The 27,713-nt window shown below is 52.8% G+C and overlaps 2 protein-coding genes across 3 annotated transcripts in view; both read left to right on the top strand.

Annotated features, from left to right (window-relative positions):
• The window catches only part of KAZN (kazrin, periplakin interacting protein), an 86,114-nt gene extending 78,203 nt beyond the window's left edge, over positions 1–7,911 (top strand). For both annotated transcript variants that reach the window (XM_041476715.1, XM_041476716.1), the window contains exons 3-8: positions 3,535–3,671; positions 4,059–4,229; positions 4,514–4,703; positions 4,854–4,984; positions 5,249–5,299; positions 5,891–7,911. In XM_041476715.1, coding sequence (XP_041332649.1) covers positions 3,535–3,671; positions 4,059–4,229; positions 4,514–4,703; positions 4,854–4,984; positions 5,249–5,299; positions 5,891–6,058 — 848 coding nt within the window. In that variant the 3' untranslated portion in view covers positions 6,059–7,911. The remainder of the gene's footprint in view (positions 1–3,534; positions 3,672–4,058; positions 4,230–4,513; positions 4,704–4,853; positions 4,985–5,248; positions 5,300–5,890) is intronic.
• A 5,695-nt stretch (positions 7,912–13,606) lies between these two features.
• Positions 13,607–24,144, top strand: TMEM51 (transmembrane protein 51). The gene is made up of 3 exons (XM_041476717.1): positions 13,607–13,704; positions 21,368–21,815; positions 22,992–24,144. The coding sequence occupies exons 2-3, from the start codon at positions 21,469–21,471 to the stop codon at positions 23,401–23,403; spliced, it is 759 nt and encodes a 252-aa protein (XP_041332651.1). The 5' UTR covers positions 13,607–13,704; positions 21,368–21,468; the 3' UTR covers positions 23,404–24,144.
• The last annotated feature ends 3,569 nt before the right edge of the window (positions 24,145–27,713 follow it).

Raw genomic sequence — 27,713 nt, 5'->3', positions numbered from 1 at the left:
GCTGCTGTCCCAGACAAGGCTGTGCCTCCCCAGTGGAGTGACTGGGTTTTGGCTCCTCACATAGAGCTGGGAATAAAAGGTGCTGAGGGGGTGGATTTTTAATTGGGCTGCAGGAGGAGCCCATGAGGAGCCGGTCCCGTTACGTCTGTGTCCATCATTCTTCTCCCAAAGGACTGAGAGGGGATCGAGTGGCAGGAGGTGGAAGCTCAAATAACGACAGGGCAGGGTGACCTGGTGCATGTGGGGATGGTGTGAGAGCTGGGGGGGTCACCCAGCTCATCCCAACCCATCTCCTCCATCCCTTGATGCCAAGGCTGGTGCTGAGCTGCCGAGTCCAAGAGGGGCTGCTGGATCCCCCCTCTCCTTCTGCCATGTGCTTTGGAGGGGAGGGGAAAATTAATAATGCAAGTAAGAGAAGTACTTTCCACTCGTGGTCTGGGTTTAGGATTTCTTCCTTCTTTTCTTGGGTTTATGAAGAGGTCAGAGGTTTGTCCAGAGCCTGCTGTGCCAATGGGCTGGGAGAGTTTATTTGGACACTTGTGGGGCTTTGGGATATAGAAACCTGGCCCTGGATCATCAGATTAAAGGAAAAAGCCATTTCACCTCCTCAGATGGACATGATAGCCAGGGAAGATCTGCTTTATCCCTCCTTGGCTGGCCATGGATTGCAAAGGCTCGTTTTCCCTGACTGAGTAATTAGCTGGGCTTGTTTGCTAAGGACGAATTAAGCTGCTGCAGCGAGTGGGGCTCGGTCCAGGAGCTGCTGGCAGCCCTCACAGCTCACTTCTGCCTCACTTTTTATTTTTCTCCTGCCTTTTTCAATTAATTTCCTATTAATTTGGCTTGGAATGAAGTTCTCAAATGACTGATAAATCTTCTTTAAGCTTAGGAGCTAATCATTCTTGGAGGAAGGAGAGTAATAGAGGGGAGCAAAAAAAAAGTGTGTTAATTTCAGCAAATCTCTCAAATATGAAATGCAGTGAATGGTAAATTGTTCTGTTGGGTTAATAGGAAAAAATCTGCTCTTTCAATATCCAAACCTCATAATCTTCTTGTAATACTGATACACTGGCATAAATATTGGTAAATATTAGTATATCAATACATATTCAACCTTGTGATATAGTTACCCTTCTTCTAATAGTACTTCACGGCATTTTCTTTTTTTTTATTGGCAAATGATTAAGTGTTTTCTGTAAATCTTTAAGGGCCATGAACACTGCCACTAATTAAAGGAGTTTGTATGCTATAGGGGACTCACTATTTAATTAAGTTCATTAGGATTCCTTTTGTCGCCTCCAGCATCAGAGATTGGCAAATGTGACTTAAACTTTTATAAGAGCCTCCCAGTATCCTTGAGGAAATTAAATATTACATATATAGACACATGTGTGTCTGTGGGGTCTGGATCTCACCCCAGTATGGTTCGGTCAACTTACCATTAATTTTTCTTTTCTAACAAGTTTTTAATTCCTGGGAAAGAATTGGGCAGGGGAAGGTGGTGGTTAAGTAGACACAGGCAGTGGGAAAGGGCTTTTTCAAAGACATGGGTGTGGTTGTGATTGTTTTTAGAGGGTTTCTGTAGGAATTTCCTAAGATGGGAAAAAAGTAAGGGAAGTCCTGGTGTCGGAAGAGGCCGAGTTGTCCCAGGAGGAGTCACGTTCATTGAAGTGGGCGAGAAAGGCTCCCAAGAGCTCCTTGTCACAGGACAATGTGAATTTTTGCAGCATTTCCTACCTCATTTTCTGGTTTTTGGTGTTCTGGTTTATCTCCAATGCTTAATGGCAGAATAATTGGTCCAAAGGATTTAATCTCTTGGATTTTAACAGATAAAAATCTCTACAGTCCAAAGCACCTTTCTCTTCCTCCACTATTTAGTCTGATTTTCTCCCCTCTCTTTTTCTCCTCTCACCTTCACACCCCCTCCTTTCCTTACAGCTCCATTCCAAGTACTTGATTTACTGTTCATCTTCCCAGCACACACTTAGAGTAAGAAACAGTAAAAAAAGTAGAGTAAAACCTGTGCACAGAAGTTCACACCTGAATAAACCTCTTCTCAAGACTGTGGTTGTCACAAGCTGGGGTGGGATGTGGGAGCTGCACAGAGCTGGACTGGGGGGGCTGCTCTGATTTTGGGGTTTATCCCAGCACGTGTGCAGGGCTGGGTGATCCCTGCTATCAGCTTATTCTGCCTGAGGGTGCCTGGGGGCAAATAATGGTGTTCTCCCTGCTTACACAGAGGTGGAAATGCCTTTGGAGGGCTCCCAGCCAGAGGAGGGTGGGAGCAGAGCTCCCCTGTGCTGGGTGATGCAAAGGCTCGAAGCCAAGGGTGCCAAAGGTGCATGAAGGAAATTAATTCCCCTTTCAGTGTGCCACAGTCACAGTTTCCTTGTATTTCTTACATTGTCTTTGTTATCCCCACATGTTGAGAGGAGCCCAAATGTTCAGTTTAACCCCCAGATGAAGTGACTCATTGCAGGGAGTAGAAAATACGATGTGGGCTGAAACAGCTGCCTTGATCTCTGTAATCTGGTGGAGAAATCTGGCGTGTGCATGGAGACAGGTTCCACTCATGGTGCTGCATCATCTTCTGGCAGCTTTTGTAGTATACACAGCCCCTGGTGGCTTTGGGGTTGTTTTATTTCTGGAGAGTTTTAGGGGCATTTAGGATTCTTTTTATAATGCAACTTGCAAGTCTCAGTGATTCAATACCATGAGTGCACCAAGAGTTGGAGGGGCAGAGGGTGTTTCATAGCATTCCTGAGTTAGCAGTACTTGCTCAGGGTAGAAAAGCAGGAATATATAATGAAATATTTGTGATGTGATTCCTAAACTGGGCATTATTTTGGTGGGCTGGGGTGTTTCTGGAGCAGGGAGCCACAGGACATTTCTGCAGCACTGCCAAGGACCAGGTTCAGTACTGGGTAAAGCATTGATGTACAGAAGTGACCAAAACTTGTCCTACATGAGATTTCTGTAATTCTCCCTGGATTTCCAGCCTTTCATGGCTGTCCCAGGGTCACTGGTGCAATGAGGAGGGAAAACACGAGGGTTTTGGCTTCCTCTCAGGGCTGTTAAAACGCCCATCACATCCCTCGTGCCTCTGCTCCATCCCCTCATCCCGACACAGCATCCCTGAGCTGGAAGGGGACACTGAGGGAGCCATGCCCTGGGCTCGTGGGAGCGCTCTGGAATCTGCCTCACTGCTAAAAATAAACTGGTTGTGGTTTATTTATCCTGGAAAGGGAGCAGCAGGTTTTCCTGCGCCAGGCCCTGAGGCTGAGGCTGCAGTTTTGCTCCCAAACCTCCTTTTCCAAGGTCTGAGCTGCCCCTTGGAGGATGGGCAGTGATAAGGAGCCGCAGTGGTGACATGATGAGCATTTTGAGGGGTGCAGCAATGGGGGTGAATTGGGCATCTTCTCCCAGCCCAGCTCCCAGAATTGTCATTTTGATGCTTTTTTCCTTGAAAAATAAAAGAGATGGAGTCAAGGGGCTGCCATGCCTCCTGTGCTGGAGTGACCCTCTCTCCCACAGCCATGAAAGCCGACCGCAAGCGCTTGAAGGGGGAGAAGACAGACCTGGTGAGCCAGATGCAGCAGCTGTACGCCACGCTGGAGAGCCGGGAGGAGCAGCTCCGGGACTTCATCCGCAACTACGAGCAGCACAGGAAAGTGAGTGCACAGCCCAGCACCGTGCTCTCGTGGGGGCTGGCAGCAGGCTGAGTGTGAAACCTGGTTTGTAACCGCGAAATCCCACTAAAGCCCCAGCTGGACTCTTGCTGGAGTTGGGATGGACAGCAGTTTAAGGTTAAATGGAGGAAAGAGCCAGACCTGGGGCATTGGATGTAATTTTAACCAGGTGCACAGTGAGCATTTCTTTTTGGGGACCAGTTGCGTTCTGGATCTCCCCAAAAAAGGGTTGACATTCCTGCCAGCTCAGGGCTCTTGTGACACCTAAGATACTGCTCTTGGTTGGGTGGTTCCCAAGGGGGTTGTGACAGAGGGGTTTTTAGTAGCACATGGATTTTCCCTTCCTGATGGCCACCCCTGTCCCAGCAGGAGAGCGAGGATGCGGTGAAAGCCCTGGCAAAGGAGAAGGATCTCCTGGAGCGGGAGAAGTGGGAGCTGCGGCGGCAGGCCAAGGAAGCCACGGACCACGCCAGCGCCCTCCGCTCCCAGCTCGACCTGAAGGACAACCGCATGAAGGAGCTGGAGGCCGAGCTGGCCATGGTGAGCTGGAAAATTTATATAGATCTCAGTGCTTGCTGCAGTGGTTGCACTTCTGCAATACTGAGAGGAAAATATTCCATCTCTCAAAAGGAGCTTGATATCCTTGGCATGGGGAGCATCACTCAAAAATTCATATCCCTGGCATGGGGAGCAGCACAGTTGGGATCTTTGTTCACCCAGGAGAGGGTGGGTTTGGTGTGCGGTGTGTTGCTGCTTGTGCTGCTGCTCTGGGAGATGTTCACATGGTTTTCCCACTCCACCACCACCTCAATGTCCTTCTCCAGGCCAAGCAGTCCCTGGCTACGCTGACCAAGGACGTGCCCAAGCGCCATTCCTTGGCCATGCCGGGCGAGACGGTGCTGAACGGGAACCAGGAGTGGGTGATGCAGGCTGACCTCCCGCTGACCGCCGCCATCCGGCAGAGCCAGCAGACCCTCTACCACTCACACCCCCAGCACTCGGCGGACCGGCAAGGTGGGCACCCCACAGGTGGCAAGTCCTCAGTGCCAAACCCCTTCTGGGGAGGAAAGAAGATGGTCAAAACCACTCCTCCCCGGGTGTGGTTTTGGAAGCGCATCAGAGGCTTTGCTGGTGTTAATTCCCTGTTTTCCCCCTGCCTTGCAGCTGTCAGAGTGAGCCCCTGCCATTCCCGGCAGCCGTCCATCATCTCCGACGCCTCCGCGGCCGAAGGTGACCGATCGTCCACTCCGAGTGACATCAACTCACCCCGGCATCGAACGCACTCGCTCTGCAACGTAAGGGCCTGCCTGGTGGGGCTTTGATGCCCTGCCTTGGGGAGATGGGCTCGGGGCATTCTGTGGGGCCTCTGCTTCCCAAAACAGCACTGGGTTTGCAGTGGGGGGCACGTTGGGGATTAGCTGACCTGGAAAGCTGCTGCCCTGGGGTTTATCCCAGCCCCGCTGCAGTTCAGCTGCACAAATGCTGCCTTTTGCCCTGGGGGTGGAGGGTCTTGGGCTGTATCAGCGTTGATTCAATGGATCCATCTCCTTGTGCCATAGGGGGACAGTCCTGGACCGGTACAGAAGAACTTGCACAATCCAATCGTACAGGTAGGGCACAAATCCTCTCAAATCCTGCTTGTGAGACTCCTTCCTGTGCTAGGAAGTACTTGGGGGTGGTGGGTCAGAGGCACCTATTTGGGGTGAATGGAAGTCATCCGGAATTGTCAGTCTGGGATGTCTCCTATTCCCATAATTTGCCCCAAAGTGCAGGTAATGCCATAGGCATTCAGTGAGCTCAGGCCTATCACAGTGTTGATTTTTATAAGGTCCAGCCAAAGCATTATTCTTCTGTTTGGCACTAAAACACTGGGATATTTTTGCAATCCAGACAGATGTTCTGACTATTTATTCCCAGAGCTGAAATCCTGATCCAGTTGAATTAAAGAGGCCAGAATCCCAGAGCTGTGGAGAGGGGGCCCAATTTCACTGCAAATTCCACCACACAGGTTTCAGGAATATTATGGTATTTTGATCCAGGATCTTAACATTACTTTGGACCTGGATGAAAATATTTTGTGGGATCTGGCTGCAAATATTTTTTGCAACTGGGACCACATGGTCCATCATCCTTGATGTGAGTGAAGGGCAAAAATGGTAAAGGAAAAAACTGGATGCCTAAACTTGTGTCTTCTCCTGCAGTCTCTAGAAGACCTGGAAGACCAAAAACGGAAAAAGAAGAAAGAGAAGATGGGCTTTGGCTCCATCTCCAGGGTGTTTGCCCGGGGCAAGCAGCGCAAGTCCCTCGATCCCGGTCTCTTCGACGGGACGGCCCCCGACTACTACATCGAGGAGGACGCGGACTGGTGACGGCGCCAGAGCCTCTCCTGGCCCTGCACATGTACATATCCCCAGTCCCACAGCCCCGTCCCACCTGTGGACGTGTTACCTGTTGTCTTGGGAGCGATGCAGCTGTGTCGTAACTTCAGTTTTTTTCCCTTTTTTCCGTGGTTTTTTTTTTTTCTTGTTTTGTTTTTCCATCCCGGTAACTCCTTTGTTGTCGCTTCAGTTTGTCCGTTTGGGTTGGGGTTTTTTTTTTCTTGTTTTGGGAGGGTTTTTTTGTTCTTTTTTCTTGTTCTTTTGACAAAACTTGAAACTTGAAGGACTGCTGTGTCTCTGTAAATACGAGAAATATTGTGCACTTTGTGCTTGTGATGTCTCTTGTCCGAAACCGCTGTTTTCCGGAGCCCAGCCTGCGGGATGTCCTCGCTTGGGGACAAAGGACCTGCCCAGCTGAGGGATCTTAGAGAGAAAACACACAAAAACAACAACAAGAAAATCTCCTTCGCTGTGATGTCTTCCTGGCCAAGCCCCACGGAGGCAACCCGGGCTGGTTGTTACGCCTGCCGGTCTGGAAATAAGTGTTTTAACGTTCCTTTTTAGTTGTTTTAATTTATTTGCACAAACCCAGAGGAGCTATTCTAACTAAATTATTGCAGAAGTTTTGGGATTTTTATATTTTTCCACGTCGGTTGGGATGGGGCGGGGAGGAGGAAGGGGGTGTTTGTACTGTACTGTCCTGGGAAGTTGCTGTTGGGGGAGATTGGGGCTGTGGACCCCCCAGCCCAGGCTCCCTCAGCTGCCCCAGGAGCACTTAACGCCTTGGAAAACGCAAACCTAAACACATGCCGGGAGATCAGATGGGGGCAAGCTGGTGGGAGCTTTGCCCGCTGTTTTTCCCTGCTTTTGGGGGGTGCTCACCCTTTGCTTCAAGTAAAATTTAGGGGGATCCGGCACGAGCTGGGAGAAAGGTGATATCCCAAGATATCCCATATCCCAAGATGTTGCTCAGATAGGGCCGGCCACTCCGCTCCAGTTTGGGGTGTTACTGCCGTCAGAGGGGGCTGGGGAAATCGGTACGAGTCCCCACTAGGGAGGTTTTTCTGGCTCTGGGGTGATTTGGAAGCACAGGTGGAGCTTGTTTTTCCAAACTCCTTGGAAATGCCCCCAAACCACCCCCCGGTGCGGCAGCCGCTTCCCCTCTCCACTAACACGTGCCGCGCTCTGCTTATGCCAAGATAAGTACCTTATGCTTTAATGCTTACAGTATAATTTTAAGCTCTTAAAAAAATGTATTAAGATTTATTTAATGAACTATAATAGTGTATTATTTTTCTTAATTCCGATACGTGCGCCCTGGTTGAAAAAAAAAAGGGTATTTTGTCTTAAATCACCGAACTAAACCGATGCCCTCGCGCTGTATATTCCATTCCAAGGGATGATGCAGAGAGGCCATGGAGGGGGTGACAGAGGGACCAGCCCCCCCAGGCTCTCCTGGGGTGGCAGGGCAGGCTTTGCCCCATGGCATCTTTTCTCTGCAGAGAAGCATTTTTATATATTTTGTTGTTTTTTGGGTTCTGTTTTGGTTTTTTTTCCTTTGTTCTCCTTGCGTTTTTATAATTTAAACTCTAAACCATCAGAACAGATGAGCGATCTCCTTGTTATCGAGTAGTTTCCTTTGCATTTCAGCTTTTTTGTAAATTAGGAAGTAATTCTAAAAATTACTAAGAGGATGATTTATTTAAAAGAGAACTTTGCTAAATAGCATATGAATTATGGGTAACATTAGATTTAACTTTTCCTCCTGTGAGCGGGGGAGAATCCTTGAAGGCATGGATGCAAATATAAAATTATAAAAGATCTAAATAAAGCTTATTTTAAAGTATGGATGAACTCCATGTGGTTTAATTGGAGAGCCTGGATGGGTGTTGGCATCTCTGTCGTGGCACCAGGGTGCAGGACACCGTGAGTGCCACGGGAATTTCGGGGGCTCCAGGGTGATGGGAGAATTCAGGAAGAGGCTGGGCCAGCTTTTCCCAGGACCAGCTCCCAGCCAGATGCCTGCTTCTGGATGCAAGAATGCTGGCAGGAGGCTGGCACTGTCTGCATCTGTATGAAATGGGGATTTCAAGGGTTAAGGTAAGTAAGGACAGCCAGGAGATGTCCCACTCAGATATGGAAAATATGAGAAGGACTAAGAACAGCAGAAAATGGAGAAATCAGAAAGTGTTATGGTCCAACTGGATAAATTATTGTTATTGATGTAGAGGTTGATAAGTTATTATTGTTACTATTATTCAGATTACATTGGTCATCTGTAGGCTGTGCCAGCACTTCCAGTGGGGCCTGATAACCATTTTGGGGTCAATGGCTGTTTTGCAGGCAGGAGCAAAGGCAACCTGCAATGAGTTTCAAGCCCACAGTCAGGGTACAGATCAAGGGATACACCTTTTCTTTTTTCTCCTTTTTTTCTGACAGAAACAGTCTCCTGGGTTTGGAGCAGCTGCAGAGCAGGTAAGAGCCACCATAGTCTGAAATGGGGAGAGCTGGAACAAAGAAAAATAAACTCAGGAGAAGCCAGCTGGCTCCCCAACTCTTATCACCTGCAGCTGGAATCCAGCATTAAAGGGAACTACAGGTGGCATTAAAGGGCAACTGCTGAGCACGGCAAACATGAGCTGGGCACACACCATGGTGGGATTTGCTGCACTTGGAGCGGTTCCCTGCTGAGATTTGGTGTCGTCCTTTGTGCATGGGATGGGGTACGGGTGCTCATCCAGCCCATCTGTGGTTTTAAAAGCTTTGGGAGCCAGGAATGTAGAGTGCCACACCAGTTCTGGTAAGGCTTCTGCCCTGTGCTGTGCGAACCATGGCAAACCCCGTGTAGGGTGACACGGGTCACCTCCTGCACCCAAGCCACGGCAAGCAGAGAGGCCACACTCCCTGTGTCTGTGATGTCCTGGGCTGAGGAGGGGCTTCTTGGTGGCTTTGTTCCCCCGACCTCCTCTTCCCTGGCAGTGGAGGCTGCAGGAGCCTCACCCCTGCTGCATCCCCCGTCAGCCTTATCCCTACTGCATCCCCCATCAGCCTCGTCCCTGCTGCATCCCACATCAGCCTCATCCCTACTGCATCCCCCGTCAGCCTCATCCCTGCTGCATCCCCCGTCAGCCTCGTCCCTCCTGCATCCCACATCACCCTCGTCCCTGCTGTATCCCCGCCGTGCTGGTTGTGCAGCACCGTGCTGCGCTGCTGCCACCGTGTGAGCAATCCCCGAGTTCCTGTTTGTTTTAGGTGGGACCGCCCGCCTTGGTGCACTTTGCACCGCGCACCTTTTCTCTGGCGAGGACTTTAGACTGAGAAAGGCAAATATCCCAACGCCACGTGGGGGCATGGGGTGTTGTGTGGGGTGGCCGGGTACCCCACAGAGGGTGCTGTCCCCAGCACCTCCTGGTGTGTAACCCAGCTGTGCCGGTGCTGGCATCATCCCTGGGTGACATTACAACAGAAGCCGGGTTTACCTGCCGTGCCACAGCCTTGCACTGGTAACCTGGGGATGAGGAATGGGGTTGAGAGGTCACAGCACAGAAACAGGGGTGAGTCTGGGACATTTCCTGCCTCTGCACTGACTCACCCCATAGCTTTAGTTGGTGATCTCCCCGGGCTGGATTTTTGATGATAAAGAGCTAAACTGATGTACCCCAAACAGTGAAATAAATCATCAGGAGGTTGGTGAGGTTTGGCATGGGGTGGGTCACAGAGTGTCGGTGATGGGGATCTCCCCAAAAGCTGGTGTCAAGGGCTGCTGCTGAGGCTGCTGGTTTACTGCTCAGGACTGCTGAAAATTTGGGAATGTGCCTGTCATTAATTCACGTGTTTTCAGTGTTTTCCCTGGAGGAGTTTTCCCCTGGTGCTGCTTTTACAAAGCCAGCACTGGAAGCGTCGTTGAGCCCTCACCTGCGCAGCCCAGGGCATGCAGCAGTGCCTGACAGTATCCCTCACTGCAGACATCCTTTGGGACATCCTGCTCTGCCACTCTCCCTGCAGCTGTCCCCACGTCAGCCCCTGTCTTACCTTCCCACTGCCCCGACCTGGCACAGCCACGAGCATCAGCAGAGCACGAGTGGCTGCACTCCATCCAGCCAGGACACTGGAGCTGTGACAAGGCCTCCTATCCAGGTAAGAAGGTTTCCTTGGAGTTTTATCACTGCTAGTGATTGATCTCCCAACATGTTCCTGTTCTTGGACAACAGCTCTCATTCACCATCTGCTTCTAATTTTGAACAGCTACATTAATCTCTGCCCAACTCTTTTAAACAACCAGCTGCACAACGCCACCGTAGCCCTTCTCTTCCAGCTGTGTTCTCCTCAAGCCCTGGCTCTCCTATTCCCAGATCCTGCCCAAGCCAAAGCTTCACCAATGGGATGCAGCAGCCCCAGAGCAGCTCCAGGAGGAAGCAGCAGGTTATTTACTATTATTACTGTGAACACAGCGGCTTTATTTACACAGTTTTCCAGCTGCAGACGTGCAAGTGCTTGAAGCAGCAGACGGTGACCTGGCACGGTGGTTGGACTGGTTGGACTGGAACTGCCAGGTCCCGGCAGCCCCGGGGACACCGGCTCCTCACCACACCAGGAGATGCTGGCAGGTCGCACCCTCCCACCGGGAGCGTGCGGAAATGCCTCCCAAGTAGCTGCTTTTCCTCTTTTTTCCCACTTGCGTGGCAGGTTCCCAGCCTGCAGCCCGGCAGGACTCTAAATTGGGGTGCAGGAACTAAGGCATGAGAAAGAGAGAGAAAAGTATAGAGCAGTGTGTGTGGGCTGGGAATGGGATCTGAGGAAGCCCATCATGGAGCAGGCTGGGATGGGCTTTCATCCCTGGGGGCAAAGCTGGGGCCTGCCATGTTCCATTATACATTATATTTATACATAGATGTATATTATATTTCTGGTGTTTGTTAGCTGTTAGCTCTATTAATCATCAAATCACAGAATAGTTTGAATCGGAAGAGACCTTAGAGACAATGTCATCCCACCTCCTGCCATGAGCAGGGACACCTCCCAGTATCCCAGCTTGCTCTAAACCCCATCCAGCCTGGCCTTGAACACTTCTGGGGATGGGGCAGACAAAGTTTCTCTGAGCAACCTGTGCCAGGGCTCCCCCACCCTCACAGGGAAAAATTTCTTCCTCATATCTAATCTAGATCTACATTCTGCCAGTTTGATCCCATATGACCTTGTCCTATCACTCCATGGCTTTACAATATAATAATATTACAGTATAATAGAAATGTACAGTCTGGTGGCTCTACTGCCCTGACTCCCAGGGATGGGCTTCACCTCTTCCAGGACAAGGCATCCAGCTGTGGGTGTCCAGGGGTCACTTGGAGCAGTGCTTTTGCCTCACTGTTGGGAAGTTTTGGAGGAATCCAGGAACATGTCCAGGCTTCCACTGGTGACTTTAACATACATATTGAGCACCTTTGAGCAGGAAAGAGCAGGGAAATGTGCCAGTGAGCAAGTTCTAAGGCAGGATAATGTGAGCCCCTGGCACCTCTGCATGTAGCAGGGTATCAGATGCTCCTCTGAAAGGCCCTTTTTTTGCCTGCTGGTGGCTCTGGTGGGGCTCCAGTTTCCTCCTTGGCATTCCTGTGCTCTGTACCCTGCATACCTGGCTGGATAATCACCCTGGAGAAGTCCCAGCCTGGGACTGGACAGGGAGTTTTTGCAGGGGGAAGATTTGAGCTGCCAGAGATAAATCCCCACACTGGGATGGCTGCAGAGCTGGAAAGGAAAAGGAGCCCAAGGGATGGATGTGAATACATTATCCCACAGAGAGTGTGTGTCAGGGAGAGGCAGGTGCTTTAGCAGCCATCCAAGGGGTGAAGGCAAGCCCCCCCTTCCTTGATCCTGCTGCACTGCCACTGAAAAGCCATTCCTGGCCAATATTCAGCTTTGTGGAGAGGGAACCCGAGGAACCACGTTATGAATGTCCCCTCTGTGCTCACGGTCCCCAGGGCCTCTGCAGGGGGGTGACCTGGCTGGGGCACGGAGCTCTCCCTGCGCCGGATCGGTGACAGTCACTGTGTGAAGTCCCCCCCTTTCTTACAGAGAAAACAATTCCCTGTTATGTCTCCCGACCGCCAGAGCTGCTTGGGATGTTGGGTTTCTGTTTGACACAGGAAGGTGGAGAAGGAGAGGGAGAAATCCACCTGAAGTGGGGCGAATTTGCCTAAGCCGGGAGCCAAGTGGAAAAACGCAAAACAATCCATCCAAGGGGGAAAAAAAATGCAGTTATGTTTAATAATTATTTCTTTTTATAGCACAGCTCTTGGAATTGCCCTTTGATTAGAGCGGGGAGGTATCACAGGCAGGTGAGTCAGTGGAAAATACCATCAGCTCCATGTGGGATTGTGCTCGTAGGGAGAGATGCAGGGAAGCAGCGGGGCTTTCCCAAGCATCCTGAACACCAGTGGCCCCAAGGCAGGGCTGTGGAGCTGAGTCACGCCGGGTGATGTGACAAGTTTCATTTGGTTCACGATGGCTTTTGCCTCCACAAGGTCTCGCAGGGCTTAAGGGACAGGAAAAACTGCAGTGGCTGGTCCAGCAGCATAGTGATGCAGTTTTTTCGCTTGGATCAGGAAAAAACCCACCCTGAGTATCATCTTTAACAGGATTTGAGTCCTTGGTGGTGTTTATTATTGCAGCTGGGTGTGAGAAGAGCCTGGAAAAACACATCCTCATTGCTGCTGGGATGGCAGCCAAGGAGAGGTGACACTGGACACGGCATTAGTTGCACTGAAGTTTGCCAGAGCTCAGCTCTGCTCCCCGTGGTTCAGTCTGGAAACCATGGGAATGTCTGGCTATGAGGCAAAGGCATGTGGCCAGGAGCCACGGTGAGGGATGTGCCTGGAACAGCTCTTCCCAGCACACGAGTGGTTAACTGGGAATGTTTATTGAGGGCAGCAGACTGATAAAAAAGAGCTTTCCAGGCTCCCTGTGAGTGCAAGCTTGGCTTTGCTCTGTTGAACACAGTGAGCCTGAGTGATTTGAGTTCCTCAGAATGGGGCTTCTTTTGGAACTGGTTGAGTAAAAGCTCCGCTCATTGCTACAAGAGTTTTACAAAGCAGGTCCATTGCAAGATGAGTTTTAAACTGTAGAATAACAACTAAACCTTTCATTAGGTGTTGGGAATAGATTTTTCCATGGGAGGATGGTGAGGCCCTGGCACAGGTTGCCCAGAGAAGCTGTGGCTGCCCCATCCCCAAAAGTGTCCAAGGCCAGGTTGGATGAGCTGTGGAGCAAGCTGGGATAGTGGAAGGTGTCCCTGCCCGTGGCAGGATGGAATGGGATGGGCTTTAAGGTCCTTTCCAACGCAAACCATTCCGGGATCCTATGAAAGCAGAGATGCGGGGCTGTGATGCATCAAGTGCTCCGAGGGGTGACGCGACCGGCATCCCCAGTTTCACACTGGTTTCACACTGACCCACTCCCTGCTGTTTGTGGGGAGTCTCCCGACTGTATTTGGAAGTCTCAGTTCCGCCCCCTGCACTGTTTCCCGGAACGGACCCCGGTGCCGGGGCGGGAGCGGCGGGGCCGGTCTCGGGAAGCGCCGCCCCGGAGGCCGGGCCGGGGAGGGCGGAGCGGCCCCGCAGGACCCACCGCAGCCGCCGCCGGAGGTACGTGGGGTCGGGGGAGCCGGGAGGGGACGGGACCCTCTGTTCTGGGACCTTTCGGAGCTCTGGGAACCGGGAGCGGGGCGGGCTGGGCTCACTCCCCCCGGGAACGGGACCGGGAACGGGACCGGAGGGGAGTCGGATCCGGGTCCGGCTCGGGCTGAGCTGGAATCACTTCCAAAGCTCGGGAAAGCACCTGCAAAGCGGGGGAAACAGCCCTCAAAGCAGGGCAAACACCCCTCAAAGCAGGGGAAGCACCCCTCGAAGCAAGGGCAACACTCCCAGAGCAGAGGGCAAACACCCCTCAAAGCAGGGCAAACACCCCTCAAAGCAGGAGCAAACAGCCCTCACAGCAGGGCAAACACCCCTCAAAGCAAGGGCAACACTCCCAGAGCAGGAGCAATCACCCCTCACAGCAGGGCAAACATCCCTCAAAGCAGGAGCAGACACCCCTCAAAGCAGGGGAAGCACCCCTCGAAGCAGGAGCGAACAGCCCCACAGCGGGGTCGCGCATGAGGGGGTTGGAGCGGCGGCGTTTGGGGAGCGGCGGGGCCTTGGGGTCACCCTTGGGGACACGCGGGCTTGGGGCGCCTCGTCGGCCCTGGCAGGCACCGGGCTGGCCGTGCACACAGTGGGGAAAGAGTGGCTGTGGTTTCTGGAGCGATCGGCTGGCACTTTGGGGAGGATCAGCGGCAGGGAGGGCGCCGGGGCATCCCCCCGCCGAGCCCAGGCCGCTGCCGGTGCCCACGGGTGGCAGGAGTGCCGCGGATCACGAGCCCCGGGAAGGGGCAGGAGCGGTGTGCGAGCCGGGCTGTTGGCAGAGCAAACAAAGCCAAGGAGAAGGACATTGCCTCAGGCCAGCTCGGGACCGGGCGCTCCGTGAGCCCAGCGCCGGTCTCTGGGGGCTCGGCCCTTCCTGTGGTGACACTCCCGCCGATGAAGGAATGGCCTGGAGCTTTGAGGGGCTCGGAAAACCCGCAGGTGTCTCCCAAGCGTGTCCCAGAGTGGTTGTCTGCTGATGTTGGTGTTTGATTTTTGGATTTTTGGTGGGGACGAGTGTCACTGAGCACTGTCGGGGGGTCTGTGTTGGGAAGCTGGATTTGTTGGGAATTGTGGATGTGTGAGCAGAAACCAGCAGTTCCATGAGCTTGTCCCATGTGAGATGGGTTACCTTGGCTCTGTGTGGTGGACGGAGCCTGGTGAGGTGAAGCTGCACCTGGAAGTGTGGTCCTGGCTTTCCAGCTCCTTCAAGCCTCTCTGGAGCAGACCTAGGCCACTGCCAGATGGGATGCTGGCACAACACATCCCTCTAGAACAAATCCAAGCATCCTGCAACTGTCCACAGCCCTGGATGTCCTGGCATGAGAGCCAGAAAGGGAAATCTCCCAGGTGTCAGCGAAGAACATGTGGGTGTGGGGCTGGTGAACCCAGCCCCGGACTCGGGTGACTCGGAAGTATGTGAAACACCTTTGATTTTAGCTGTGTAATTACACGGGTTGGAAAACCCTTGGGAAGGGAAGTGGCTGGGGAAGGAGGAATGTTTGGCCATCGGTGCCCTGGAGGGAGCTGAGTGCCAGTGCCTGGCGCCGTGGCGGTGCTGCAGGAGATGCCAGAGGGCCAGGGCTGGGCAGGGCTGTCTGCCTGCTCTCCTGCCTGGAGCCGGGGAGGAGGGATCCCTCCAGCAGCCCAGGTATGTGTCTGCCTCTCCATGCTGCTTTTCTCATTCCCAGTGTATTTCATAGACAGAAACTGGTGTCAGGGCTCTGTAGAAGCTGCTAAATATCCTGTGTGAGCAGTGCAGGTGGCGTGGAGCAATATAATCCCCAGCAAACCTCCATCCATATCAAAATACCTGTGCCCACCTTGCGGAACACGGCTGCTCTGAGCCTGGCTGCTCCGTGTCGCTTGGCTGCCCGGCCTGCTCCGTGTCCCCAGGCTGGCTCTGTGCCCTCCAGCATCAGCCTCACTCCCTTCCTCCCCTGGGGGCTCCTTGGCTGTCCACAGTGGGTTTTCTTTGTGGTCATACTCGTTGGAAAAGCATGGGGAGAGGTGTTGCTGTGTTGGGGAAAAACACCTTGCTGGAAATCCAGGCAGAGGATGAGGAAGGCTGTGCTGGCGAGGCCGATGACAGCCAGTGAGAAGTGTCAGGTTAGTGGCTTGCAGGAAGGGGAGATAATCATCCAGGGGTCCAGTGTGGGACAGGAGGTGCTTAAAGCACTCCAGAGGGGCTTGGAGGAAGCAGGAGTGCTGGGTTCTGCTTCGGAGGACACCAGAAGGGCAGATGGATAATGTCTCCCCATGCTGGAAGGCTCTGGAGGAGGGTGTGTTTGTCTGGGTGTTATCTGGGGAGAGGTCCCAGAACAAAAACCATGGGGAGGCTGTGGAGGAATGGCTTTATCTCAGCTGAAACAGCAGATTAGAATTAAAGAAAAAAAAAAAAATCCAAACTCAGAGGTGCAAAGTCGTGTCCAAAGGAAAGCAGGAAGGAGAAAGAGTCAAAGTGCTGGGATTTTCCTAGGCAGGCGTGCCTTCCCTGGCCTAGGTGCACAAGGAATTCAGCTTCCTGGAGAAAGATGAGCATCCCTGTTGCCTGGAAAATAGAGTAGATCTTCCCAACATCATTAGAGTGGATGTAAAAGCAAATCTTTACTTGAAAGCTTTCAGGTACACAATGTGGCAAAAATCACACATAGTGTAGTAATTCTACAATTTTTATAAGGTTAGTCGATTAGTATACTTATCATATACTCTCCAATTAAAAGGTTAGTTGATTAGGTAATAATTCCAGGGTCCTGCCACACCTGGAAGCTGTCCAGAGGCTTTTTTTTGCTCCAGTTTTGTTTTGTCTGGTCCAGATTCTGTTTGGAAAACAGGACATCCTTGTAGTCAGTTCTCTTCTTGGAATAAGACAAAGCAGTATTTTGGGAAAGCGTTTCTTAGGTTAGCATATTGTTCCTAAATGTAGAGAAGAAAGATAGGAAAAGTACTGGGAGTTACAGCCATGCATTAACAATCTGCAGAGCTACAAATACATGAAAAATATAAAAAGCTAAAAACCTTAGGCATCACCCCAAGCCCCCCTCCCTGGTTTAGCAGAGCTGGGCCTGGAAGCATTAGTGTGGCAGTTGGTCCCAGTGCCAGTCGCAGAGCCTGGAGCAGGAAAAGCCCCAGGACAGTGTTTACACAGCAACCAGGACACAGCCAGGGCTCGCCGACCTGCCGAGAGCCAGTGCCAGCGTGGCCTCGGTGGCCACGGCAGCATTGTCCCCAGGAACAAATGGCAATGTCCTGAAACACAAATGTGAAAGGACTCTCTGTCCCTGTCCCTGTCCATTGCCACTGCAGCAGGCGCCGCTTGGATGGGTGTAATGGAATTACGGGGAGAAGGAGTCTGGGAGGCAGTTTTTTGTATCTCAGTGGCAAAGGCCAAGGTGGTGGCTGCTGCACAGTCGTGATTACAGCTCTGGAGTTTGCTACCGTGCCCTGTGTGATCTGTGCCACTTCAGAAACCCTTGGCAGCTGTGCCCAGAATTCCCAGGGACACAGCAGAGGCAGGTGCATATGGCTTGGGAGTGGTCAGGCACAGCTTTGTGGAAATGGGGTGTTTTGTGGGCCCTGTCACTGTTGTTCTGCTGTGGAGGCCACGGCCAGCTGGGTGGATTGCAGCAATCTGAGCCTGGGAATGGGCTTTGCCCTTGTTTTGCAGGAAGTGGCAGAGCTGGGAGCCCTGGGCTCCCTCTGGAGTGGGAGAGCCTTGGGCAAGGTTTGAGGAAAATATCACTGTTCCCCCAGTGCTGCCTACAAGGTACAACTGAGGAGGGGTTGTTAAGAATTAAATTTAAGAAAGAGGGTAAAATGCCTCTTAAATGTCTGTAGGGAATGCTGTGGGCAGTGGAGATGTGGATGTGTTCTTTTGTGCTCCAGGCAGGAAGTGTAAGCAAAATGTGGATAGTCTGTGTGGGGCTGTCTCTCCAGATTCCTACTCCCTGGTGAGATGCTCTAAAACGGGCTGGAATTTGTCCAAAAGATCAGAAATTGGCTAAATCAGCAGCAGTGCTTCTTTTCATGACTCAGCTGGATTTCTCTGGCTATTCCCTGCATCTCCTGGGCTGCAGCTGGCCAGAAACATCCCTGTTCCTGGGGCAGGGGTGACAGGGACAGCAAAAAGGGACAAAAAGAGAAACCATGGCAGGGAGTTGGAAGTAGATGGTCTTTAAGATCCCTTCCAAACCCAAACATTCTGGGACTCTATGAAAATACCTCCCAAGTCCTGATCTGTTTCTTTTTAGACCCTCACATGGAGTTTTGTGTTCCTGGTGGGTTAAACCCCTGTGTAACACGCGAGGCTCTGGTCATTGCAGAAAAGCTCCTGAGGATGTGCCAGGCCAGCAATTAGCAGGGAAAGAGGTTAATGAGCAGGTTCTCTGGGTGGAAGCATGAAGATGAAGGTAATCTAACAGAGAGGAATCTTCAGATGGTTGGAGAACGGGTTTATTTTCCCCCAGAATTTTCCAGAAAATTAGCTGTGTGACTGGTGATGGAGTCACACCCTGTTTTTTGGAGGCAGCTCTGTGTCGCTCTGTGGCGTGGTCCTTGGGCAGCAAGGAAGCCCTGGAGCTCATCCCAGGTCTGGTGACTGCGTCGGGGCTCGACCTGTTCCCTGGACTGCAGACTCATCTCCCGTGACCCTGTGACAAAGGTGTTGCTGCTGGAGCGTGAGTGGGAAGGTGATGTCACGGCAGGGAAAAATCCAAAGGTTGTGGAGGGCAGAGGAGCGTGGGTGCTGTGAGGGCAGCAGGGGGTGTCGGGCTTCCTCGTGAGTCACCCAGCAGGGCCACAGTTCCTCCGGGGGCACCGGGATGTGGAGCACGATCCGGGCTGACCCTGTCGGGGGTCTGTGTCCCACGGAGGGAAGCTGTTCCTGCTGCTGCTCCACCTGGCCGCCCGTGCCAAAGCCTTCGGGGCGTGTGGTGCTGAGAACGGGCTTATCCCGAACCTTCCCGTGGCCAACTAACACTTGGAGATGTCGCAAGAGCATCTCAAAGGCTCTGGCAGCTGCAGGAGTAGGGCAGAGGTGCGGGAAGCCCGGAGGAGCTGTGGGTGCCCCCGGGCTTTGCGGCCGTGCTGGAGTTTAATGGTTTGGAGATCCTGGTGTAAATCATTGCCAGGGCAGGGCACGGGCAGGCAAGGAAAGGGATGGAGGGGTCTGGTTTGCAGGCAGAGGGGAAGGGGGCTCTAGGGGCTGAAGCACTCAGGCATCGCTTGCCAACCTGATGTGGGGACAAACTTTTTACAGAGCTTGTTGTGAAAGGACAAGGGGAGATGATTTTAAAGTAAAAGAGGGATAATTTGGACTGGATATTTAGGAAGAAATTCTTCCCTGTGAGGGTGGGGACACCCTGGCACAGGTTGCCCAGAGAAGCTGTGGCTGCCCCATCCCTAGGAGTATTCAAGGCCAGGTTGGATGGAGCTTGGAGCAACCTGGGATGGTGGAAGTTGTCCCTGCCCATGGCAGGGGGTTGGATGAGATGAGCTTTAAGGTCCCTTTCCACCCAAACCATTCTGTGATGCTGGGATGAGCTTCCAGACAGTGCTGGAGCTGAGGCAGAGACAGCAGCAGCTCCCTTCCCGGGATACTGACGTCAGGGCACTGTTGGAGCAGTGATAGGAACATCTCTGGGTAGCCAGGAGAGCAGCTAATTCAATGGAGAAATAGACTGGAGTAGCAAGTCTCCTGCTTTAATCTGATTGCTGGGCTGATGGGTAGCACTGCAATGGATCTGTAAAAAACTTCCAGGCACAGAGGTGACGTAGGAGCTGAAATCCTGCCCATTTCCAGGACTGAGGTGCCTGAGGGGAGGCACAGAGACTGTGAGCAGAGATTTAGACACCACGGGTAGATGTGACCAGCCGTGTGTGTGTTCTGTGCCCACCGTGGGTGCAGTGCGGTTTTCCTGCCCCGAGGCCATCACAGCTGTTCTCAAGTGAAGTCTTGGCTGGCTGATGTGTTTGTGGCAAGGATGGGAGCTCAGCCGGATCATCAGGTGAGGGAAAAACTCCACAGGGCACAAGCAGAGAGCAAAACCTTTGTGTGGGAGGGCAGAGGGCAGAGCTGGTGCCACCAGTGGCAGGCTTGGAAGCGCTTGGGTGGGAGGATGGCTCTTGGGATCCAGGTGAGGACATTTTGGGTGCAGTGCTTTCCACATCCTCAACAGCTGCTCACTAGGATGGAATTAAAGCTGGGCTCAGTGGATACCTTCCCTCAGGAGCACACAGAGCAGCAGCCTTTGCTGGAGCTGGCATGGCAGGGAATGACGGGCTTGTCCCTGCCTGCCTGTGGCAGCTCCCATCGGGCTGGGATCGGCAGCTCCTGGGTGTCCCAGAGCCCCAGAAAACCATGGGGAACAAGACTTTACCCTGCCCAGACCCATGTGGGGTCAGGGATGTGTCCAGAGGGGCTGGGACAGCCCTCTGGAGGTCTCCACAGCCATGCTGGAGTACAGGCGGTGGGCAGGGAAGTTCCTCTGCAGATTCCTCCTCTCCAGGCTTGCGTGCGTGTCTTTTCCTGCTGCAGCCGCTCTGTTTTCTGGGAGTGCTGTTTTATTCTGGCCCTTGACCCTGCAAACTGGGCGTGCACTCAAGCTAAACAAGCAAACATAAAGCTTTTGCACTCGGGAGGGTTGAGCTGAAGGGTGGGGGGTGTGTATGGATATAGCACCACTGACAGCACAGACCAGAGCCACCTCGAGCCTAACCTCGCATACAGAAGCCAGGGAGGGAAGGAGAGATCCTTGACATGGCACATCCATAAATCTGCATGGCTCACTGGGGTGGAGATGGGGCAGTTCTGCTGTGAGGATGCAAGCTGCCCACCCGTGGGAATCCAAGGCCAGGGAGGCAAGTGGGCAGGAGATGTGGCTCTGTGTGTTTATTTTTGGAAATCGAGCACATTTGGTCCTGGCAACTCAGAAAACAGTCAGAGGAGGAGTTCCCACCCATGGCCTGGCTGGTCAGGAATGTTCGTGCTCGACATCCCTAAGCGATGCAGCTGGGGCATTCAGCACCAGTGTAGGGAGGGCAAGAGCTGGCCTGAAGTGAGTCAGGGGCCCTACCAAGGGCTCACCATGCCGGCAGCCCTTGCCAGCAGCAGCCAGGGGAAGCCACAGGGTCGAGCTGGCTGGGAGAGAGGCAGTTTTGGTTTCTGTTTTCCGGGCAGGAAGGCGGTCCAGGGCAGGCAGCCAGCGCCGTGAGGAGCCCTGCTGCCTCCCAAACAGGGGGAGAGGAGAAGCTGTTCAGCTGGAGGTGTGTTTTTGAGCATTTCCAGGTTGGTTTGCATTGACAACAGCTCTTGAAAGAGATTTTGATGGCCGCCTTTTGGTGCTCTGAAGCTGTCAGTTATCACACTCCTAAGGACAGGCAACCTAAGCCCTTAGCAAACATCAGTGATTTGATTGCTTTCAAAGGTTGGTGGATATTACAGCTGAGAAAGTAGTGAAGGATGGGGATGGGAACGGCCGGGAAGGATCTACCCTGGTCTATCCTGACATGAACTCCTCAGCTTGAGGAGCTTGAGATTCCAGTGTCAGGTGGATAAACTGGTGTCGAGGTGGCTGCAGAGCCTTCGCTGTTTGCCGTGCACTCACCACAGCCTCCCCTCTGTCCCCAGAGCTCTCTGCCTGCCCGGGGAGGGGCCCGCACGCATGCCAGCAGGGCTGCAGCCCCCCTGCCCCGAGCCATGCGGTGACGTGGGGACAGCCCCCAGCAGCCATGGCCCAGTCCCGGGCCAACGGGTCCCACTACGCCCTGACGGCCATCGGGCTGGGCATGCTGGTGCTCGGCATCATCATGGCCGTGTGGAACCTCGTGCCCGGCTTCGGCCCCCCCGACAAACCCAGCGGCCAGGCCGGCAACAGCAGCAAGCCCGACCGCGGCTCCGGCGGCATCCTCAAGAGCAAAACCTTCTCGGTGGCCTACGTGCTGGTGGGGGCCGGTCTGCTGCTGCTCCTGCTCTCCCTCTGCCTCAACGTCCGCGACAAGAAGAGGCAGAGCGAAGAGCTGGCCATCGCTCACGGGCAGCACCAGGCGTCCGCGGAGCCCTCGCAGCAGGAGGACAGGTGAGGAGGAGTTTTGGGGACAAAGGGAGAGGGATTGGGTGGGGGAATGAAGCCAAGGGCTGTTGTTAGTCAGGAAGATCTGGAGCAAGGAGAGGAAGGCAACATGTGCTGAAGTGAAGAGGCACATACAAGTTAAGGGTTTTGGTATGTCCTGGAGATGGGCAAGGAATGGCTCCAGCTGCATTTATGCAGTTGTGAGTGGAAGGGAGCCCTGCTGCTGTGTGAGGTGGGGTCTAGGCAGAGCTGAGGCCAGGGCAGTGTTGGGAGAGGTGCCTCTCCTGGCTGGGTTGGCACATGGGAGTGAGCTGAGGGAATGCTGGGCAGGGTCCTGGGTGACACAGAGAGCAGGAGGCTCCTGCCACAGGCCGGGAGAGCAGCCAGAGGGGCAGGAGGGGGGCTGACTGCCTCACTGGGTACACCCAAGGTGCCAAACAGCCTTGGAGTTTAGACCCGGTGAAAGTCTGCAGGGCTCAGCTGTTTGCTCAGGGAGCTTTGTGGGGCAGAGCAAAGGCTGCTGCTCAGCAGGCACAGTCTGGACAAACACAGGCACAGGGGAAGTACCTGTCCATCAGCACAGCTCCCTGTGCAGAGAGAGGCAGGGCAGCACTGAGACAGTGTGGGGTGCAAGGGGACAGGAGGCCACAATGGCTCTGCTGGCTCTTGTCAGGGTCTGCAGATCAAAACTGATTTTCCATGTTTGATTGGAAAGTCAACTTCAGAATGCCAAAGAAATGGCAAGTATTGTGTGCCAGTACCTGTGCATAGATGGTGGCATAGAGCAAAGTTGAATCTCTTTGCAGAAAAACCCAAGGCACCATAAGACATCAGAATGACAAAGACAGAGGGCTGATGTCCTTTTCTAATGTATTTTGACTGATTTTTGTGAGTGGAGGAGAGAAACTGATGTTCTCTTGAGAGAAGAAATCACTGCTGGGCAATAGAAAAGGGTCTGTGGGCAGAGGAAGTGATGATCAAATACGGCCATAAGTCACAAGAAAATAAAATCTCTCTGAACTTAGGTGGGGTCACTATTTATTCTGTCAAGCAAAAGGAAACTGGCATATAATGGAGAAGGGCAAAAACTATTTTTGGTGGGGTGGGGTGGCTTTATTCTTCCCTCTCCATCCCCTTGCCACAACGAAACTGAAATGACAGACTTAACTCTTTCCCCTCCAGTCAAGAAGAGGATGAAGACATCTCTTCCCAATATTACGTGCCCAGCTACGAGGAGGTGATGAACACTGGCTACTCGGAGCCCAGAGACTCGGACAGGAGCAACAGGCTCAGCGTGTCCCTGCCCTCCTACGAGTCCCTGGCGGGGCTGGAGGAGAGCAGCGCGGCGCCGGGAGCGGCGGGCGTGGAGCCGGGCGCGGAGAGGCCGCCCAGCCGGCACAGCTCCCGCCTCAGCAAGCGCCTCAAGCCCCTCAAGGTGCGCAGGATCAAGTCAGAGAAGCTGCACCTGAAGGACATCAGGCTAAACCTGGAGCAGGGCAACAGCAGCGTCCCTATCACGATAGAGCCTCTCACCCCTCCGCCCAAGTACGAGGAGATCCAGGAGAAAATGCCAGTGGGCCAGCAAATGCCTTAAAAAAAAAAAAAAAAAGAAGAGGAATCTGTGATGCTGCTTTGTTGAGGGTTTTCTAAAACCCACCGTGCCAAGAGGGGTCTGGTGTGTGGGTGCAGAAGCAGCCAGGGCTCCCTGGAAGCTGCCACGTCGAGGACGTGCTGTGCACAAGGATGGAACTCATTTTCCCTGAGACTGAGTTTTACAAAAGACTGTGGGGAAAGAAACCTGAACGCCACAAGTTCTGCTGCTGTGAAGTAAATGAAGGCTGGGCATGCCAAAAGTGTCACTTGTGGTGTTTGAAATGAGACCACCCAGTGCATCCTCTCATCTCCTCTCCCCCTCTCTTCCAGCAAGACTTTTCCAAGCCACCAAACTGATGTTGCAGAAGGATTTTCCAAGTGGAAAAGTGAAATGTTTCTTTTTTTGGGTGTCTTTTCTTTCTGAGGAAGGGGAAGCGCATTGCCAGAGAGGCACCACGGCTTTCCCTGCTCCCAGCTGGGCTGGGCTGGTGGCCCAGAGCCAGCCCTGACTCCTGCCAAGGTCTCTGCTGGCTGGTGGGAAGCAGCTGAAAGGGGCCTCCTGCTCCTCAGGGAGAGGATGGATTTCTTGCCTCTGCTGCTTTCCCTGTGGTGTTTCGTGCTCCATTCGAGGCAAGTGGGTGACTCCGGGGGGTTGGGAGCTGCGTGTGCCAGTGCCAGGGGTGAAACCACTGCTGAGCATCCTGTGCAGGCAGACTGCTCTGAATAAATGTTTTGTATGTTGTGTTTGCTTGTGTGTTTTGTACACTCTGTGTGTGTGTGTGTGTATGCTCTGTGTGTCTGTGTGTTTTTTATGTTGTGTGTGTGTTGTGTATGCTCTGTGTGTTTGTTGTGTACATTGTGTGTGTTGTAAATGTTGTGTGTGTTTTTTGTGTTGTGTGTGTTTTGTACATCATGTGGGTGTTTTACATTGAGTGTGTGTGTGTGTTGTGTACATTGTGTGTTTTTTACATTATGTGTGCATGTTTTGTACATTTTGTGTGTTTTTTACATGATGTGTGTATGTTTTGTACATTGTGTGTGTGTTTTTTACATTGTGTGTGTGTGTGTTGTGTGCTCGTGCATGGTTGGCCCTTCCCAAGGTCTGTGATCCATCAGCAGATGCTGCTCCATGGGCATTCCAGCCCTGTGCAGGCTTCCAGCAAAGCCACCACCCACAGAGTCCATCAGGACATCCAGCCACGGGCTCCCTCAGGCAGTCTGAGGTGGGATTTGCCAGTGTGATGCTGATGTTGATGTAATCCTGGAATGGTTGGGTTGGAACAGATCTCCAAGGTCATCGAGTCCAGCCACTGACCAGCACTGCCATGTCCACCCTGGGCCATGTCCAGCTGGGGCTGGCTTGAGGCAGCACCAGGTATGAGAGGAGTCCAAGAAACCAAAGCAAAGGTGGAGTAGAGATGCTGGCCAAAACCACCCAACAGTTTCTCTTGTTAATTATTATTCCCTATTGAATTTGCTAATTTCTGTTGTTTTGGACAAGGGCAGGAAGTGAAAGGTCTAATGGCTTCAGACTGGCAGAGGTTTGCAGAGAAACCCTACTTTGCAAAATCTGCTGCTTCCGCCTTGAAATGAAGCATGAAGAAATCTTGCAGTACTTGTGAGGCCAGGCTGGGGTTTGGTGGTGGCAAGTGTGGCTTTTTCCCTTTTTTTCTGCTGTAAAAAGGTGTGGCAGCCTAGGACCAGGGAATACTGATGGAGAAGCACTCGTGGGTGACAGAATCCACCTGACAGCAATGTTTGTCCCCTTGCCTGAGGTTGCAAGACCTGTCTGTGTGTGTGTGTCTGTGTGTGTGTGTCTGTGTGTGTATGCATGACATTAAATAAAAAATAAGGAAAATGGGGGCAAAAAGGTTTTTTGGGAGCCCTGGCAGGTGGCAGGGCCCCTGTGGGGTTTGGGATGCACATTCCCACGTGTGTCCCCAGCTGATGGGATCGCTGTGGCCACGCCAGCACGGAGCTGTGTTGTGCTGCCAGGATAGTTGCTTGGAAAAAGGAGAGGAAAAAACCCTAAACTAAACAAAACGAACAGGAAAAACTCACCCAGGCAGGCAGCAGCATGGCCAAGGTTTCCAAGGCTACTGCAGCCACACTGCCAGCTGGAGAGAGCTGCTTTTGGGGTTATTTTGTGCAGTTCTAGTGCATGAGTTGTTGAGCCACTCGTGCCTCAGGTTGTGTTGGGTGGGAGGTTGCTGAATGAGAAGTTGGTTCTTTGTGCAAGCCTTGCAGGTGAGGGAGCCAGGCAAGGTGAGCCTTCCCAAAGCACTCCGGGTGTTTCCAGCTGGAATCCCACACCGGGACCATCGGGAGCCACAGAGGGGCCGACATCGTCCTGCAGGTGGGGCCGAGGCAGCTGAGCGTCCTGAAATGGGAGGGGGATGAAGGGCAGGGGATGTGCTGGAGCCCTCCGTGCAAAGTGTGGAGTACCAGTTTGTGCTGGGACCGACGGCCAGGAAAGGGGTTTGGCAAAGCAGGAATGAACCTGGAGCCGCCTCCAGCAGCGTTCCCTTCCTGTCCCCTGCCTGCTCCCAGTCTGCAGGGGGAGCAGATCGCCGCCTCAGACAACAGCTTCATCCTTCAGGACTTCATCTCCCCCCACGGCACCTTTGTCAGCAGCTGCCAGGTCAGGGTGAGGCCGGGGGACATCCTGAGCTGGGGCTGGATGGGGCTGCCCACGCAGGGGTGGGGATGCCCGGGGAAAGGTGCCCAAGGAAGGGTGGGTGGCATCTCCAGGGAAAGGTACCCAGCAGAGGTGGGTGGGTGGGTGCTGCTGCCCCGGGAAGGCTCCAGAAGCAGGAACTCGCGCCCAGCTCCTCTGGGCAATACTCGGGAAAGGCGAGGGGGGCAAACGTAAAGCTGGAGCTCCCTCTGCTGAGGAAACTCGGGCAGTTCCGAAGGGAAAAGGAAAAGCACAGGACAGGGCTGCATTGGCAAAGGTAGATCTGGAAAATGACCTTTCCCTCTATTTGCATTTTATGTTTCCTCCCAATCCACTTACTAAGAGGAAAGTTGGGGTTTAGGGCAAACCTAGAGCAATTGAAAAGTTCTAATATTATTTTTGTCATTTTGGCTCTTGAAGAATCCAAGATGCTGCCTAGGTAAAGCTACATCATGCTGGAGCAGTGAGCAGCTGGATTCCCAAGGGCAGGTGAGCACAGAATTGGGTCTGCACAACAATGCAGAGCCTGTCCATGGGGTGCCTTTTCCTCACCCTGGGATCCCCCTTTGGAGGGGCAGCTCTGAAGCCTGACCCTGCTGCCTGCAGGGAGGGAACCACCTCACTGTGAAGTGTCTGACAAGGGCAGGGATCCCTCCTCTGAGTCTGAGGAGCTGCTGTGTTGTGTTTGCAGGGACCGTCCAAGGAAGGCAGGAATGGTGCATCTGACTCCATGTTCTCAGAAAGCAAATTATTTTTACTTTTAAGCCAATAACCAACCACCCGTGGCCTGCACTGGGAACTTTTTTATCCAATTACACAAAACCACCCAAACCCATGGAGAAGGTGAAGAAGAAGGTAAAGAATAAGGAGCAGCCTCCACCCTAAGTCTCCATCTTGCTCTATATCTATTACTATATTCTAAACCCTCAAACTCTAAGTTTCCCACCCTGTGACATTACACACTTCTATTCAAACTGCACACCCACAATCCCAGTTCTGTCATTCCATTTTGGAAGCTTCTCCACGGCCTCAGGTCAATGCAGTGTTCTCTTGGGGGCCAGAGTCTGTTAGCACAGAAAGTCTGAAATTCTCAGCACCCAGAGCTGCAAGAGCTGCCCCTGGCAGGGAGGAGGGTGGGAAGGGGATGATCCTCGAGGTCCCAGCGCTGCTGGGAGGGTCAGACCCTGCCCAGGGCACTGGAGCTGCAGCTTCTCTGTGCGTGCTGATCACCTGCAAGAGTGCAGAATGGAATGGGTGAGAGGGAGAGAGAAAAGAGAGACAAAGACAAGAGAGAAATGAAAGTGAGACAAGAAGAGACAAAAGACAAGAGAGAGTAAAAGAGGCAAAGCAAAGAGGAAAGAGAGGAAAAGAGGGGAGAGAGGTGAAAAGGAGAGAGAAGGGGACAAAGATGGGAGGGGGAGAGAGACAGAGAGGCACAAAGAGGGAAAGGGGGTGAGAAAGAGGCAGAGGGACAGGGAGAGACTCACAACACAAAACAAACAAACAAAAAGCAAATAACACCAAAGAAAGACAGGAGCCAAAGAGGGAACAAACAAATCTTTATTATTATTATTATTATTATTCTTTAGTGATTCACTTTCTTTTCAGTTACACGTCCTCAAATACATTTCTGT

Source organism: Pyrgilauda ruficollis, unplaced genomic scaffold (assembly GCF_017590135.1).
Source record: "Pyrgilauda ruficollis isolate IOZ18807 unplaced genomic scaffold, ASM1759013v1 scaffold39, whole genome shotgun sequence".
NCBI classification, from domain to species: domain Eukaryota; kingdom Metazoa; phylum Chordata; class Aves; order Passeriformes; family Passeridae; genus Pyrgilauda; species Pyrgilauda ruficollis.
Note: the sequence above shows the minus strand (reverse complement) of the source record. Positions and strands in the feature narration are given on the sequence as shown.

What these genes read in the sequence shown, in the direction of transcription:
- TMEM51 (XM_041476717.1), top strand. Translation starts at nt 21,469, where the DNA reads ATGGCCCAGTCCCGGGCCAACGGGTCCCACTACGCCCTGACGGCCATC. An exon ending in CCCTCGCAGCAGGAGGACAG is followed by an intron (nt 21,816 to 22,991) that starts GTGAGGAGGAGT and finishes TTTCCCCTCCAG; the next exon opens with TCAAGAAGAGGATGAAGACA.